The sequence below is a fragment of the Scomber japonicus genome, chromosome 10 (genome assembly GCF_027409825.1).
Source record: "Scomber japonicus isolate fScoJap1 chromosome 10, fScoJap1.pri, whole genome shotgun sequence".
NCBI classification, from domain to species: domain Eukaryota; kingdom Metazoa; phylum Chordata; class Actinopteri; order Scombriformes; family Scombridae; genus Scomber; species Scomber japonicus.
Genome location: NC_070587.1, coordinates 2693344 through 2709328, shown reverse-complemented (window position 1 = coordinate 2709328; position 15985 = coordinate 2693344). Strand labels below are relative to the sequence as shown.

Sequence of the window (15985 nt, the reverse complement as noted above, 5' to 3'; positions counted from 1 at the left end):
TACACATTTTTAAAATTAAAACAGGCATCAACTTCCCACAGTAAGGGAACACTTGGTAGGTCTCGTCTGAATTAAAATGCTAGTGCATGAAACACATGACACACATAAACACAGCAAATGCAAATGTTTTTTTTTTTTTGGAGAGGGGGAGGGGGAGGGGAAGAGGGGTAGTGTTATTTAAGAGTTTTATTGTCATTAAAACTCTAGTGTCACTTTAAATGCACATAAAGAAGATTCCTCCTCCTCCTCTTTCCTTCCTTCCTTCCTTGATCAGCTTTTGTAGTGTGGATAATATTATGATCAAACACTACTGAAAATTACTCCCCATAACATTTTTGGTTATTGTTTGTAGTTTGGATGTAGGACATAAAAGGGGAAAGTTCCTACTGTAACACTGAGTTCAAAGAAAAGAAAAAAAAAATGAAACAAGAGTGCCCCCAACTGGGCAAGGCAGTGAATTGCATACTAGATTGTGCTTCTCTGATAGGCTAAAGAACAGATTCAATCAAACAAGAGTAAAGCAACAAGTGTAACACTACCACAAAATCATTTATCACCACTGCTCATTGCAGGGCACGTAATAACAAATTTAAGTAGTCATTTTTCCGACATTAATGCAACTGAAACAGCCTTAAATTTTAAATTATAATAAGGAAGACTTAAGCTGATTAGCCAGTATCAACTAGTTGATATGCCTTACTAAAAGGAAGTCTAAAAAGCTTTTTCACAATTTTTTTTTAAACAATAATGTTGAATTTTGGGGGGGCAGTAGTAGTAGTAATCGTAGTAGTAGTAGTAGTAGACAATCGCAGGCAATGAGGCAAGCAGTGGGTACTCGATGGTACGTCTTGCACAACACACAAACAGGATTAGGACGCCATGAGGACAAGCGCTGAAAAAGGCAACTAGGAAACTGAGTTAGATGGTGACACTGGCACCAAAACGTAGCTCTACAGTAACTGAATCCTTTAGGGAAAACCCTTCTGGCCTGTGCCTCTGATTTCCCTGTGAACAGAGGTGGCAGTGTCTGCAGAGATGAACAAAGGACAACAGTCAGGCCACTTCAAAAAACAGTAAAACGTGATGTATTTACAGACATCAGGAAAGTGCTTGCATTTGTGCAAAAAAGGGTTTTAAGCAACTGGTTTTTGGTGATACGAATGCCAGAAACAAATAAAACTGCCTTCAGTAGAACTTCAAACTTGAGGATTTGCAATGGGCGACCAAACCAGTAAGTATTAACAAGTCTTATCTGTTACAACTCTGAACAACAACTTTGAATTTAACCTTTTTTTTTTGTGATCATGAGATTGTATTAAATATGTTTCACATTTCTCAACCATCAGAGGGTTTTGTCATTTTTAAAACAGTGAGTTTCAGAATCATACCTTATACCAGATTTCGTCAATAAAATGTTATTTTTGAGTTTCAACATCCAACAAAAGTGCGTGTGTCGTGTTGTGTCATGCAAACAAAAAAAAAATTTGGAGACATGTGTCCCGACCGGACACATCATCCCTGCTTTACAACAAATGTTATGTCACTCCTTTAATACCACATATGTTAATTTGCTCTTAGCGACTCTTTTACCTGTTCTGAAATCCATAAATGTGTTTTTATGTATTTTCAATGACACATAAAATGACGGCCATCTCCAAAAAAATCTGTTGTGCTAGATGAGCCAATCTGAGTTTGTAGTGTGTAGTATTGCATGCTTTGGGTTGGCCGGTAATGAAATGCCGCAGCACCAGTGATTGTTAACGGAAAGAGGAAGACCCAACTAAGAAAGAGAAACATCCCAACAAACACATGAAAAACTCTGTGGATCAGGCTCTGGGAATATCATCATACTATAATACCATGATGCGTGGGGTCATTTTTGTTCAATAGTACCTGCACTTTTATCTTCAAAAGCATGTGACATCTTCATAATCCAATTCATAGATCATTAAGAGTAGAATTTGTCTGTGAAATTTTGTTTTTTTTTTGCCAGAGAAAAAACAGTGCAGAGCAGTTTTCTTAAACGCACAAACCCTTTATGTGCGTTTGCATTCTGAACATTAATTAGCACCACAGCAGCCAACAGAACGCTTAATCACTAGCCTTGCATGGTAGTTTCATTTTTGCAATATGAAATAGATGACCGTTGATTTAAAAAAAAGAAAGAAAAAAAAAAAAAAAAGCAATTTAATAAGGATTAATTCTGCTGTTTCCCGAGGTACATATGACACAAGCATTTAGTAACAGTAGTGTAAAATCTGTAAATAATAACACTGAAATCACCCTAGCTGGATGTGATTTCAAAATGCTCAAACATCCCTTAATTAACTAATCCAAACATTATCACATACCATGAAAGGAGTGGAGACACTCGTGCCTTTTTTTGTTTGTTTGTGCTTGCATCACTGTGTGTGTGTGTGTGTGTGTGTGTGTGTGTATGTGTAGTACTGTGAGTCTGACTTAGTGTATAAATATGTATGTGCTGCATGTATGTGTAAATGAGTGTTATGAAAGGCGCCTGCCATATACATTCTCTCCACTAGGAGGAGACAGTAGCAAGGCGTTAAAAACTCAGATAAGAGGGAGCGGGGCGGGGGGGAGGGGGGAGCCTGAAGCTCACACACACACACGCGCACACACACACACACACACACACACACACACACACACACACACACATACACTCATACACAACGCCTGCATAAGAGCCACAGCAAAATGTAACAGAAGTGCAGTTAGTTAAATCTATGGTCAAACGTGTGACCCCCAGCAGTCAGAAACCACCCTGTTTAGTCTGGTGTCGTGTTGACTCTGTGCCGCTTTCTGACGCCGTCGTCTATCCCCAACAGGAAGTGACACAGCTTAGAAGGGAGAGAGCTGGTTGTGCCTTTCTCTTGTCCATTCAGAGGCTGATGTGCCCTAACCATTTTTATTATGTTTTTGTTTTTTGTTTTGTTAAGCTGAAAAAGGCCACTCATCAAATTTAAACCATGGCAAGGTCCGTTCAGAACTTGTGGATGGCTGGTTCTGTCTCCCTCTTCTTCAGCTCTTCCCGGTAGCAGTAGGAGCAGTAGTGGCCCGTCTCGGGGTGTCCGTAGAAGGTGCAGGTGGGTGTCCGACAGCGGCTAGACTGAAGGCTGGCCAAACCGCCGGCACTGCCCAGAGAGTAGTGTCTGACTGGGGGCAGTCCGCTCCGAGAGTCCAGGTTGGAGCGCATGTCCCGGAAGCCGTTAGTGTAGCTCCCACCAGTGGGTTCAGACACAGGGTAGTCTGGTGGGTCGAACTCGGGGGGATACGAGGGTGCGAGGCGAGAGGGGCTCAGGGAAGAGGGGCCTTGTTGTGAGTTATTGTATTGAAGATGGGAGGGACCCTGCGTCGTGGGGCAGTGCCGGGGAAGGGTAGCGTACGAGGGGAGGCCGGGGTACGACGTTGCAGGGGAGCCACCAGCAAGCTGGCGCCGAGTATCCATGTAGCCGTGCATATGAAGGTGCTGGGTGAGGGGTGCTGCAGTAGGGGGCTGGTCTATGAAGGAGGGCCGGGGGATGGGCACAACACCCGAGTACATAGAGGGGCTCAAAGGAGAGGGCTTAAGTTGGTTAAATGAAGGTGACAGATTCTCTGAGAGCTCCTCTTTGGCCTCGTATGGCCTGTAGGTCAGCTCCGTACCACCGACCACCTCCTTCTTGGGTGGCTGGATGCCGTTGGTGACACCCTTCCTCTCTGTGTCACGACGCTGTTGATCTTGCTCGGCCCGGAAGCGCTCCTCGGCGTCGGCGAGGTAGCGTTGGATCATCTCCTCCTGGAAGGGCTGTCGGTTGCTGGTGGTGAGAAGGCTGGCGAAGATGAACTTCCTCTCACCTTGCATGGCGGCTCGCATGATGCCCAGGCTGACCTTGACGTCGGCGCTGTATTTGTAGGTGTCGCTCTCAGTGCTGCTTCCTCCACTGCTGCTCATGCTGCTGCCCGTTCCGTTGAGACGCTCGCTACCTGAGGAGGGGGAGCCTTTCCCAGAATCCTCTGAGGCGTGGGCTGAAGGCGAGCTATCCTTGCTGCCCTTCCTCCCCCTAAATGAGCCCTTCTTCTTCTCCCCACCCTCCTGCTTGGCACCTCCGGCTCCAGCGTTCTTCCCTGTCATCAGTCCGCCCACATTCTTCTTCAGCTTGCTGCCCAGGCTCTTGCCAAAGCTGCCAAGCTTATTGGCCACGGAGTCTGCCCTCTTCTTGTCTTTATCCTTCTCCTTCTCCTTCTTGGTTTTGTCCTTTCCTGCTGTTCCTGTGCCCGCCCCTGCTGATCCGCTGCTGGACGAACTAGATGATGAAGAGGAGCTATTTTTGGCCAAGGAACCTCCTCCGTTGACGGTTGATCCTGTCGTGGTGTCTCCGTTGCCATTTGAGCTGCTGCTGACTGACTCTTTATCTGACTCCCCTGAGTCAGGAGGGCTGCGGGCATCCTCTCCTGCCGACGCAGTAGGTGACTCAGGCTGGGCCAAAGGGGCTTGCTAAAAGGGAACAAAGCAGAGATACAAGCTAGTGAGAAAACAATGTAGATATGTGTAGATATGCACCACCCTTATGATTACAATGGAAAAAATAAATAAATATATCATATTCATTAGAAATTCATTTTAGTTATAGTTTAATTTGAATGCCCTGAAATAGAAAACAACGATAGATAGAAGATTCACATTCTGACTAAACTAACAGCGAAGGAACATTCCCCTCCGGTATCGGGGAGAAAAAAAAAAATCAGCAAATGATATAGAGGATGTGAAAAGGGTGATTCATAGAGCTATTTTTTGCAGACCAATGCAGAAAAAAACACAATGACTCAGTTTCCAGATGCCTTTTTCATCTACAAACACTATTAAAAAAAAGAGGCTGTCAAATGCACAATACTGTATTTGGAAATGGCTTGGCTCACATGATGACGCAGTGCTCTGATCTCACACAAGGTGCAGTTACAGAAGGCCTCGTCTTTCAGCAATCACACACACCATCGTACAGCTTTTCCTCTGGGCGCACTGATAAACTGAATAATCCCCTTAAATTATACCCTAATAGAGAGATTCCTGTACTAACTCTGCTCCCCCCCACACCGTAACCATGAAACAGCCATGAACTTGTCCTTCCGAGCTCTCTGGCGTTAGCATGTGGCACACAAGAGCACCTTTGTCACAGTGTTTGCATGGCGTGACTGTATGACCTGAATGGCCCAGTGTAGTTTGTTTTCACTTACAATTTGTATAGCAGTCAGGGGACAGCTGGTCTTGCCCTTGTCTCTTAACCAATGTGGGAAATCAACACCAACTACTAGTGGCTGTAATATTGTTTCCAAACCACTTTGTCATCAATCTGATGAACACATGTTACACCCTGGAGGCTGTTTTTCATTCCAAAACTATATTTGGCTTGTGAAATACTTCAAAGAATACTCAACTGGCACTTCATTATTCAAGTTGAAAAAAAATCCCATTTCTATTAATCACTTACATATGTTGCCTGTCGTTAAAAAAAAAAAAAAAAAAAGGATGTACAATACAATTTTAACATGCATCCTGTTGTGTCAATATCATAACTATACTACCCGTAACAACTTTAAACTCAGGCCTCCTGTCTGACATCTCAGTTACAGTTTGGCCAAAACTACAGAGGTTCAGTGTTTATTGAATTGTTGCCATCTCAATTTTTTAACTTAGCACCTGCAAATTTTAAGAAAGCTGTAAAAGGTTTGTTTCTATCGCTTGTTTCAATGTTATCCTTATGTATTATCTTTGTAAATTAACCCTAACGCTAACCCATTAATCCTAATTTAAAGTTTTCTTTGTGAACACTAAAACTGGCATGGAATGATTTAGGAAACCAGAAAGACTTAATAAATGCTAACTATACGCTTTGTGCACATTGCATGCCTTGACATATTTGCCCTTTTAAAGTGGACCAATTTGGGGGGTGAAGTTGGAGGGGTTTGTGTGTGTTAGTAGTGTGTGTGTGTGTGTGTGTGTGTGTGTGTGTGTGTGTGTGTGTGTGTGTGTGTGTGTGTGTGTGTGTGTGTGTGTGTGTGTGTGGACATGATTATACCTGTATTGAAAAGAATTATATTGTGAAATGATGTCCTAATAAAACAAACTTATCAACAAAAAGAACGTTTTCTTTGTGTAATTGTACAGCATATACAGTATGTATATTTTGACCTTCCTTCTAATAATCTTAGTTTTCTCTTTATAGTCTGTATTATTTGGTATATGTGTAAACTAATCCAAAAAATCATTTTATCTTCAAATGTCACAACCTAAATGAGGAGCAAACATCACTCAGGATGCCTGAATGGACGCTCATCTTTACCTCACAGGGCAGCGGCAGCCAGCTGACCGTCATGTAGCTGTGGAGCATCTGGAGCTTGGCCTCCAAAGAAAGAGCCACACTGGAAAGAAGAGAAGGAGACAAAGTTTAATTGGGGGGGGGGGGGGGGGCATCACTTTTCTGCTGAGGCCCCTGTGTCTTGCTTGTGTGAGTAAATGATATTATTCCATGTTAAAATGTAATAGTGATGTTGGACAGCGGGGGCAGCACTGGATAACAGTCATGAGCTTGGATCCTAAACCATGAAGAACCAGAAGAAAACGCGTATCCGAAACAATATGCAGAAGATGCCAGGAATCTATGCAGGGTTACACCAAGTTAACATACTTACAGCTCATATATACAGACATTGATTCTGTTATAAGTAAACCAAGCTGTTTCCAGAGATAATGGCAAATGTCGTTAACTTGATATACCAAATAATGTTGGTCCTCGTATCTGATACGGGCCGATAATAAAGCTGAATGTAGACTTACATGCTGCAGCTGGTAATTTGGCTCTGAGTGGCAAGCGTACTAAAAGCATCTCATTTTTAAAGTGAGTATCTTCATGCTCAGTAAGTGACATAATGGATAAGAAATGAACTCAATGACCTTTTTTTCCAAACAATGTTAAAAAGCCGCTCGTGTAATCATATATCCGTCCGCCATTTCATCTGAGTAAGACGTCCACGGTGTCATCGACTGAGGTAAATTAAGTGGACGTGTTATTTTTACTGAGCTGCTATTTTGGTGCTCCTTTGCTTTGGTCCATTCATAGAAGGTATTTACAGCTAATCTTATTGTCACTGGCAGTGGGTGTCGCTAATCTGGAGTCAGGGGTCAATCCCTACACTCTGACACTACGTCCTAAAGGGGCAGCTGCCTACAAGGAACATGCAAGTCAACATGTGCCGCTCTTGTGTTAATCTGTACTGTGTTCTTCTTAACCCTAAAAAATCACTCCTGAGTTTGTTGTATGAATACTTCTGATCTAACAAACTGGATTTAAATATTTCATATTTGATGTTTCAATCCAGTTTGTTATATTACCTGTAATATATTTATGTTTTTTAGGAGATCATACCTTGCCAGCATCACGTTGTCTGTGTCATCTTTGCCCCATTCCCAATCTTTCCCCGGGTCCACAGCAAAGTGCAGAGGCAGCATTTTGTGCTCCGAGTCAGTGAGAGGAATCACGACTGCTGGTAGAGATGGGGAGAAAAAAAAAAAAAAACATTCTTAGAAAAACAGACCAATTGTTTGAACTCAGCAGTACCGTGGATTGTCTGGAGAGGGAATTTTCAAAGTGCAATCAATTCTCTCACTTTCTATTTTAACATTTAGCCTGTTGCGTCTGACCAATATTGTTTTTGGATGGTTCGATTTGATATTTTTAAACTGAAAATGTCAGTACTGACTGAGACTTCAATTACAAGGATAAACTTGTAATTTGAGCAACAAAAACAAAATCAGATTGAGCTAAAGTATTCAGTGTTTTTTTTTTTTTGTAAAATGACCAACGTGGGAATTAGGTGTATATAAAATAAAAAAAAGAGTAATTAGTCCAATCCTTTGTGCTCATATGGCTCTTGGTGAAACGTGTGACTTTAACTTTCATTGATATATCATTCAGCTTTAATCCTGGAGGTTGGTAAGTTACTTGCTTGCTTGGTGTTAAGCTAAAGAGGTCGCTGGATATACTCAAAAGCCCAAAGGCCATTAGTCACCATGCTTAAATAAACCACTAAGGTCAACATTAAAAAAAGACTTCCCCACCAAGCAAAGACATCAAGCTGTGAAGTAAAAAAAAAAAAAAGTGAGGAAACTAATTTATTTAAGGACTCTTTATTTTTGTCAGCAATCTAATCAGGATAAGAATTATACCCACGATCGATGTACTATGATTTATGGCTTTAAAATGTCAGCTGCTTACTAGGATGCTGCTAAATGAAAGTCAATATTCTGATGAAAGCAATGATGGATGAAGCGGTGCGTTACCTTGCTCTTTGGAGCTGTCCTTCTGTTCCATGGAGACCAGGGCAGAAAAGTGCGCCTGGTCGTATGCCAGGACCAGGGGCGAGCGATGGCACTTGGCAGCTGGCACTTCCAGTGGTAGGTAAATGCCTCCGAATGGGATGGGAGCAAAGGCTAGGGAAAAGTGCAAAAGGGCATTAAACATCTGAAAAGCATGTCCTCAGCACTGTTTCTGGGCCGATGAAGCACAAAAATATATATATCACCTCTATAAATAAATCAAATGCTGAGTTTTCTTTTGCATCTACTACCAAGTTTCAGCCAATTATTCCATAGAAAGAGTGTTTTCACCTCAGATATCATTAAATCCACACTGGAGGGTAACAGCAGTGCATGTCAAATTAGCAGCTACAATAATTATCAGACTATTAAGGCATTTTGGTTTTGGTCTCCTGCAGGTAGATTTCAGTGGAGAAAATGTATGTGCTTTTGTACCTTTGCAGTATCCAACAAATATGGGTTGCACAGTAGTTCATATTGTTTATTTTAACCTACTCAAGATACTAGACGGGTGTTATTTAATTCATTAGGGGAAGTCATCAATCCTTGACAAGTCAGCAGTGTTTTCTTTCAAACGCTTTCTAGTGATTGTGTCAGTCTTCTGCCAAGTGTAGCGTTAATTCTGTGTATGACGAGCCTAATCTATCTGAAACACAAGGAGGATGATATTATGATGACTAGAATAGGTTGAGTAGGAATGATTCATTAGCAGTGTGTGGCTTAAAGCAAATTTACCCTCTCCTCCGGAGTCCCTCAGCATGGTGTCGGCCACCACCACTATGGGCCTTCTGAGGACGTGAGCCAGGACGAAGACGTGAAACTCCTCCAAACTCTCGTAAACTGGTTCATCTGAGGACTCTCCCCTGAAGACAGCCACACAGCTTTTTTGATTAACAGAGACACAATTGTTTATGGTGTTGCAAAACCAGAGATCATAAAAGTTTTAAAGAGGACTGTAAATTTAATCTTATCTTACTTTAGTCTTAATAATGGATGCTTTATCACTCATAAAAAACTGTGGATTATAGACTTCTTGGTGCACCACAAAACACATATACTGAGGTAGGAATATTGAGATGCACTTGCATTTTAAGTGGTTTTATATATAAAATGTTAAAAACCACATAAAAACTTTAAGAGTCTGGCTTACATCCTGTACAGTAGCTTTGTCCGTGTATTAAGTTTATAAGAATTTATGCTTGGCTGACAAATAAACACTGAGGCACCTTTGCTCATACCTTAAAATAAGTGTCAGATTGACTAAAATGTGCTTTGTTCAGATTGTGAGCTCAGTTATTTGACTGTGAATGAAAACACGAATGTGACTAAGTGTGTTCGGGGGGTTAACAGTCCCTGCATTGTCAGAGCCCAGACCTTACCCGTTGGTGCCGTTGGTGCTGTAGTGTATTCTCGGCTCACTAGAGGCAAGCTTCAACAGTTCATTCCACTCTTTTTGCCACTCCTCCTCCGTGTACACCAGACCAGACTGAGGAGAAAGGACACACACACACACACACACACACACACACACACACGTTTGCCATTTAGAGAGGCAGTGTCAAATGTCACAAAAGCATGCACTGACGTTATGGCATCTCACCACAAGGTTACATGCTGACAACTGAGGAAAGAAATTTAAATGGAGCCTGTACAAACCCCTGTGTCATTCACATAGTAGCAACAGAAGCCTCATTAATATCATGTTTTTAACCTCTACATACGCACAGAAAGAAACCGCTGATTAACATGTTCTTTTCCTCAGAATCAATGACCCTATTCACATACAGTTACACACATTCTCACACACACACACACACATAGACACACACACACACTAAAAATCTCCCAAGTGCAGCCACAGTCCTCTGCTGCTGGCCACTGATCAGCTCCACTCGAGCAATTTTGTTTGAAGTGATTTGCTTAAGGACACCTCTGGTGGCTTTTTGGAGAATTAGGGGGGGGACATTAGGCAGTCATTCATGTGGCATCTACTCTGTGGGTGTCTGCACGCTGTCTGCAACCACTTTAGCTAACATACTTAGAGTGCTGTTACGCTCGGTTTCATGGGGAGAAATGTCATTGTGTTTGTAAAAAAGAGAAAAAGAAAAAAAGAAGGGACAAAAGGTCTGATTTTTGGCTTTGGAGATTGCTGGAAACTTAAGTGTGGTGCATACACAATTCACCAGCAGCAGTTTCTAGCTGCAGGGAGTACCCAGTCTTGCAAAATTAGTATTAGTGGTGGAGGTGGAGATACCAGAATTTATAGATAATATAGTTTAAACAGCAGGGTGATGATAAAACAATCTTAAAAGTGACTATTCAATTTTAAATAAAGCAGAACATCCAGTAAGAAATTAGAAAGAAACACTACAAAATCAACAGTGAACAAATGCTTCACCAAAAAAAAGGCAAACCCTAGTGTATGGAAGTGGTTTTGATATCTAAAACCTGCTAAACCTGCAGTGCAAATTAGCGGTTACACAAATTATAGTGTCTATAATGTGGTTGCACACTTTTCATGCCCACATTTAATGGTGCAGTGACAGTTAATACCCTAAAGACTCACTTTAAATGCATATTATCTCCATGAGCCTGCTCTATCATGACAAAAAAAAACAATGCAATAAGAAAAGTAAAAGTATTCTATCTCCAATGAGTCAAGCCTATGATGACTGAAGACTGAAAAACATTTAGAAAAGTTTACAATGCCTCAGTGATGACCTTCCTGCCTGTGGTGTTGTTTCCCCTCCTTCGAAGGAATTGCATGAATCACACTTATCATCAACAATAGCGAGCTGTGTGTTTGACATTTCGAAGTTGTGCGACTAGCCGCAGGCAGGCATGCACCATCTGGCATAGATAGCATGTAGTAAAGGTGTGGTTTAAAGGAATCAAACCAACAACAAGGCGATCACAAGCTTTGATATGCTGGAGATTACCAGGCTACCCTCATACAACCAAACACAAGAGTTACAAAGATGACCTAGAGAAATGTGAAGCCTCTGTAACACACCTCTTTGTTCTGCTGGGTCTGCTGCCACCTCCACCTGCGCTTCAGTGCCTCTCTCTCCAACCCGTGATCCATTAGCGCGTACAAGGATTTCCGCAGCATCAGGTCTCGGTCATGAAAGCCCCACATACCTGCAATTGAAAAACAACACACATTTATAAAACCCTGAGTAAAACTGCACTTGAAAATGATAAAAACAGCATGTTTTTTTTTTTCTCCCACAGGGCTGACACATTTAATAGAAACTAATTCTCTTCTATTCATCTCTTGAAAGGCAAAAATAAACCATGAACTGAATTTGTTGCTATTTTCGTCTTAAATGTATGAATATCTTTTAAAGAGAGCAGATTAAGCACATGAATACGACCATCCAGGTGATTCACAATGTCTGGAACAATCCCTGCACATTAGTCAGGGCATTATTCATTTTCTAGGCTAGAGCTCCTAAGTGGGCCACAAAGGCTAAGTGAATGTGCACTGCAACATTGTAAAACGCAATTAGTGCTTAAGCTAACAATGAAGCTCTCTTAATGAATGCTAATGGAGTGTGAACCTGCACAGTATCGGGGTCTTGTTTGAAAGGTCTGTGATACTCACCGAGCGAGGCTGCGTGTAACAGGCAATTTCCGTCTCCGCTCGTTGCCAAAGGCAGCAGACTCTGACAGTTTGTGACTACTTTTGTCCACCAGTTCAGTCGGCCTGAAAGCGAATAGGAACAATTTTTTTTACTCGACTGTTTGCATTATAAATACGGTGCGGTATCAATCTAAAACAACTGCTGTAGTACGTCACAGATGGAAATATGAAGAGCAGTTTGAAAGACCACAACGTTATATCAATAAACACTAGATACCCATGTTGGAAAATGTTAAATGATTCAGTATTACTACAGAAAGTCAGTAAATGCAGTCAAACATCCAGTTTTGTTTTAATATCAGCAGTCAAATAAGTTTTTTTTTAAATTAAGTCAGTGTTTTGGACATATACTGCAATAAGGACTTTACATATCTGCATGTGTACAAAGGAATAGGGGTGATTGTTATCTGTATAAAACAGAATTTATGTATAAAGATAGGACCAACTACACTGGAATGAATAATGTGAGGTCTTGTGGTTTACGTTTTGTAATGATATGCTGTGATGATGCTGTTTGGATTGATTTTGTTTGTTTGGTTGCAGACTGTACTCTATCTAGATGCGATGTCCCGTAATAAAACAGCACTCTTACCATCAACCACTGGGTGTAAAACCTAGAAACTCTACGTGGGTTACTATTCATTTCCTCTCACCTGCATGCTCCAAGGCCACCATCATCGACTGCTCGATAAGATCCCTCTCTATGAACCCGCGGAAGTCATCCCGGTACATGGTGAGGTCTGGTAGTTGGAAAGTGCACAGGGGCGTGTCCAGAAGCGGCTCACTGCTGCTACCTCCAGTGCTTGAGACGTGAGAGCGGGCGAGGGAGACGATGGTTGAACTGGCGTGGGAAATGCCCCTCGACAGACGTTTCTCGGTAGCTGCTACAAGACAATTGCAAAGGATGAGGAGAAACTGTGTCACGTATATGATTTTTAAAAAGGTAATTGTAGTTAAAAAATACTCCCCTGATTTAGCATTACACTTCTATAACACTGTCAGACTATCCAAAGCAATGCAGCATATTCTTCTGTCTTGTCAAAACATAGCCAGCACAATGCAAAATCAACTGCCAACACAGAGTAAAAGATTCGGGTGTGTTATGCGTGTAGCAATTTATCAGATTTGGCACAGCTTCCTCTGGAGCCACAATAGATTTAATACTACTTTTTCCACATAAGCAGTGTTCCCAAAACCTAAGACTTTGATGTGTTAAATTGGTGGACTTCCCCTTTAACTAGCAAACTTAGATATTAAAGAAAGCTGGTAAAGAAAAAGAGTAGCAGTTATTGCCTGCAGGTGGCCCATGTATCAAAACTACATAGTTATTAACTTACTAATTAACAAATTTGACCCACTGTTACATTTTAGAGCTGTAAAAACACCCTATATACATGTCTTTTAAGTGCCCCTTTCCTAATGTGACGCTGGATATACCAAAAAAAAGCATCATATTTTCATTTTTGTGCAGCTGATACACATTTTTGTAGATGCAAATTTCTATAAAATGTTCTCCTGGACCATAATATAGTGAATGTGAATGTCTTTTTTCCATAGATAAACACTCTGTTCACTCTCTTACAGATTAATTAAGGATTAATCAAACATGTATTAATAACTGATGGGGGATTTATGAATGTGAATTGGTGTGGAGACTAATTATGAGTCAGAATATATATGTACAGTAATATAAAATTGTATAATATATAAATTATAATATGAACAGTATGTAAGGGTTAAGATCTTTACTTACTGAGCTCGGCACCTGTCAAATTACATTATGCAGCACACTAAAACATCTAACTTCCCGGTGGCCTCACCTTGCACCACCTCATCTTGGCGGTGGAGTATAGGCCGTCCTACTCTGGCCATCTCCTTTTCGGGAGGCAGATATGTCCTCTCCTCTGTGAACGAATATGTCAGGTTCCCAGCATGCACCTGTCGTAGCTGCTCAAAGTCACTAAGGGCGGCAGTGAAGTCCCAGTTCTTGCCTACAGAGAGAAAGACGGTAACACACATCTGTCTGAGTCAACGAGTCCAGCATGACAACCTGAGCTTTGTTTCTATGACAAATGACAGATGACACATAACGACTAATGAGTTTAAATATTTACCACAAGTCAAATCAACCAAAAGCTTTCTTATCTTACATATGTAAAAAGGCTGCTGGCACATTCCTGTGCTTGAGTAAATATCAGAATTTGGAGCACATCTCACTCACTGCATTGACTGTTCAATTAATTGCATTTTATTTTTAACCAATATTCTTATCTCCGACTTGTGTTGGCTGCTAGGCAACAGCAGCCGTGTTGAGTCCAGATATACCTTCCTTTCTGTGAGCGTATGATCGCCTAATTAACAGAAACAAGCAAGAAGCACTGACAGAGACGCCGATCAATTTGGCTTCTGCTCATAAAATCAGAAAACAAGCCCCTTATATTTTAGTCAGTGGGTTATTTAGGGGGTAGAATAGTTTTCTCTCGTTTCACCAGCACAACGCCCCAAAGTGGTGCGGAAATGATGAGTAACAAACAAAAAAAAAGCTGAAAGAGGAAAAGGAAAAGCAGCAGGAAAACAGAAATGCAATCAAAAGAGGGAATTCCCCTTTTATTGTGTCTGATTAAATCCTGCACTGTTAATTCAATTTATTTATTTAACTAGTTTTAGACTATTTAAAAAAAAGACCTATTTATTGATGGAGTCATATATTAAATTCTTATTTAAATAATTTATTGTCCAATTAAAAATAATTAAATAATGTGTTTTACAACTATTGATGTGACCCCCGTTTTCTTCCACTTGTGAAGATGTAACAGGCCTTTAAATACAACTACCTGTCTCTAGTATTTAATTTCACCTTCATATAATTGAAAGGTAATATTGTACATGTTAAAACTCTGGCAAACATAACAGTGATTAGGAAAATGGTTTAAATATTGACTTTTTCAGATGTTTTCTTGTCTGGTGGTATAATGACATCCTCTGTGACTCACCCTCTAGCAGATCTCTGGCCAATCCTGGTTCAGCTCCAGTGGAACGGACAAAGTCGGACAGGACTGCGTCCATATCCACAGTCATGTGATCATGAATTCACAAGTTGTCGGGTTGCGTCCGGGTAGAGAAAAAGAAAAACAAGGACTCTGCTCTCCACCAACAGGAAAGCGAGGGAAGGGGTAGGTAGGGTGGTAGAGGGAGGAGGGGGGGAGGGGGGGTAGCGGTCCTCTACGTTGCACTACCCTACCAGCCACACCTGAAAAGACAACAGAGATAAAAAAAAAAAAAAAAATGAGATTAAACCTGCATAAACTCATCAGGGGTTTAACATTTTTCCAGAAACAGGCTTGAGACAACAGATGAAAGGAAGTGTTACAACTTGAATGAGAGACAAACAAACATAATGACCTCGTTCAACCGCTTTTCAAAAACACTAGTCTGTCGCGGCCTGGTTAGCTTTCGAATTTGACACCTTTGCAAGTCTCTCGACCCCCCCCCCCCCCCCCACCCACCACCACCACCCCATGACAACAGCTGTGGTGCACAAAGTGAGCAGGTTTTTCACAAAAGGTGTTTGTTCCAATTTTTTTTTTTTACTCTGAATCACGAGAAAAAAAGTGGAAAAGCTGCGGCTGAGTTTTTTTTTTTTATGTTTGTCATGTGGGAGAAAAACTTTACTGTGTGGTTTCTCTTCATTCTGGCTTTGTGACTACTCTTCAATCATCTGTTATAAATTCAGAAAGCTGTCAGGATCCATCTTGTCAGCAGTGACTCATGACTATTTTCAAAAACCTGGACTTGAGACCAATAAGCTTCAAAATTCAGCCTTCAGACCTGTCGAATATGGAAATAGTCAAGAAAATGTTTCTGCCAGGAAAAACAGATCATGAAGAGTGTGAGCAGACAACATGTAACACTTAAATCATGCATGAGAGAAATGTAAGAGTCATTTGTGTGAAACGTTGAGAGAA

General features: G+C 41.2%; 1 protein-coding gene across 4 annotated transcripts; it reads right to left on the bottom strand.

Annotated features, from left to right (window-relative positions):
* Window positions 1-2659: 2659 nt before the first annotated feature.
* otud7b (OTU deubiquitinase 7B) lies at window positions 2660-15210 on the bottom strand. Of its 4 annotated transcripts, none has more exons than XM_053327367.1 (11): window positions 15014-15210; window positions 13841-14011; window positions 12674-12904; window positions 11982-12083; window positions 11388-11515; window positions 9754-9860; window positions 9110-9237; window positions 8339-8488; window positions 7425-7542; window positions 6342-6420; window positions 2660-4498 (listed from the first exon to the last, which is right to left on the bottom strand). In XM_053327367.1, exons 1-11 carry the CDS (start codon window positions 15096-15098, stop codon window positions 3005-3007), a joined length of 2793 nt encoding a protein of 930 aa, XP_053183342.1. In that variant the 5' UTR covers window positions 15099-15210; the 3' UTR covers window positions 2660-3004. The 4 variants fall into 4 exon arrangements, with proteins under 4 accessions (XP_053183342.1, XP_053183343.1, XP_053183345.1 ...); XM_053327368.1 differs by having other exon boundaries at window positions 7425-7539; XM_053327370.1 differs by having other exon boundaries at window positions 12674-12901.
* Between the last annotated feature and the right edge of the window lie 775 nt (window positions 15211-15985).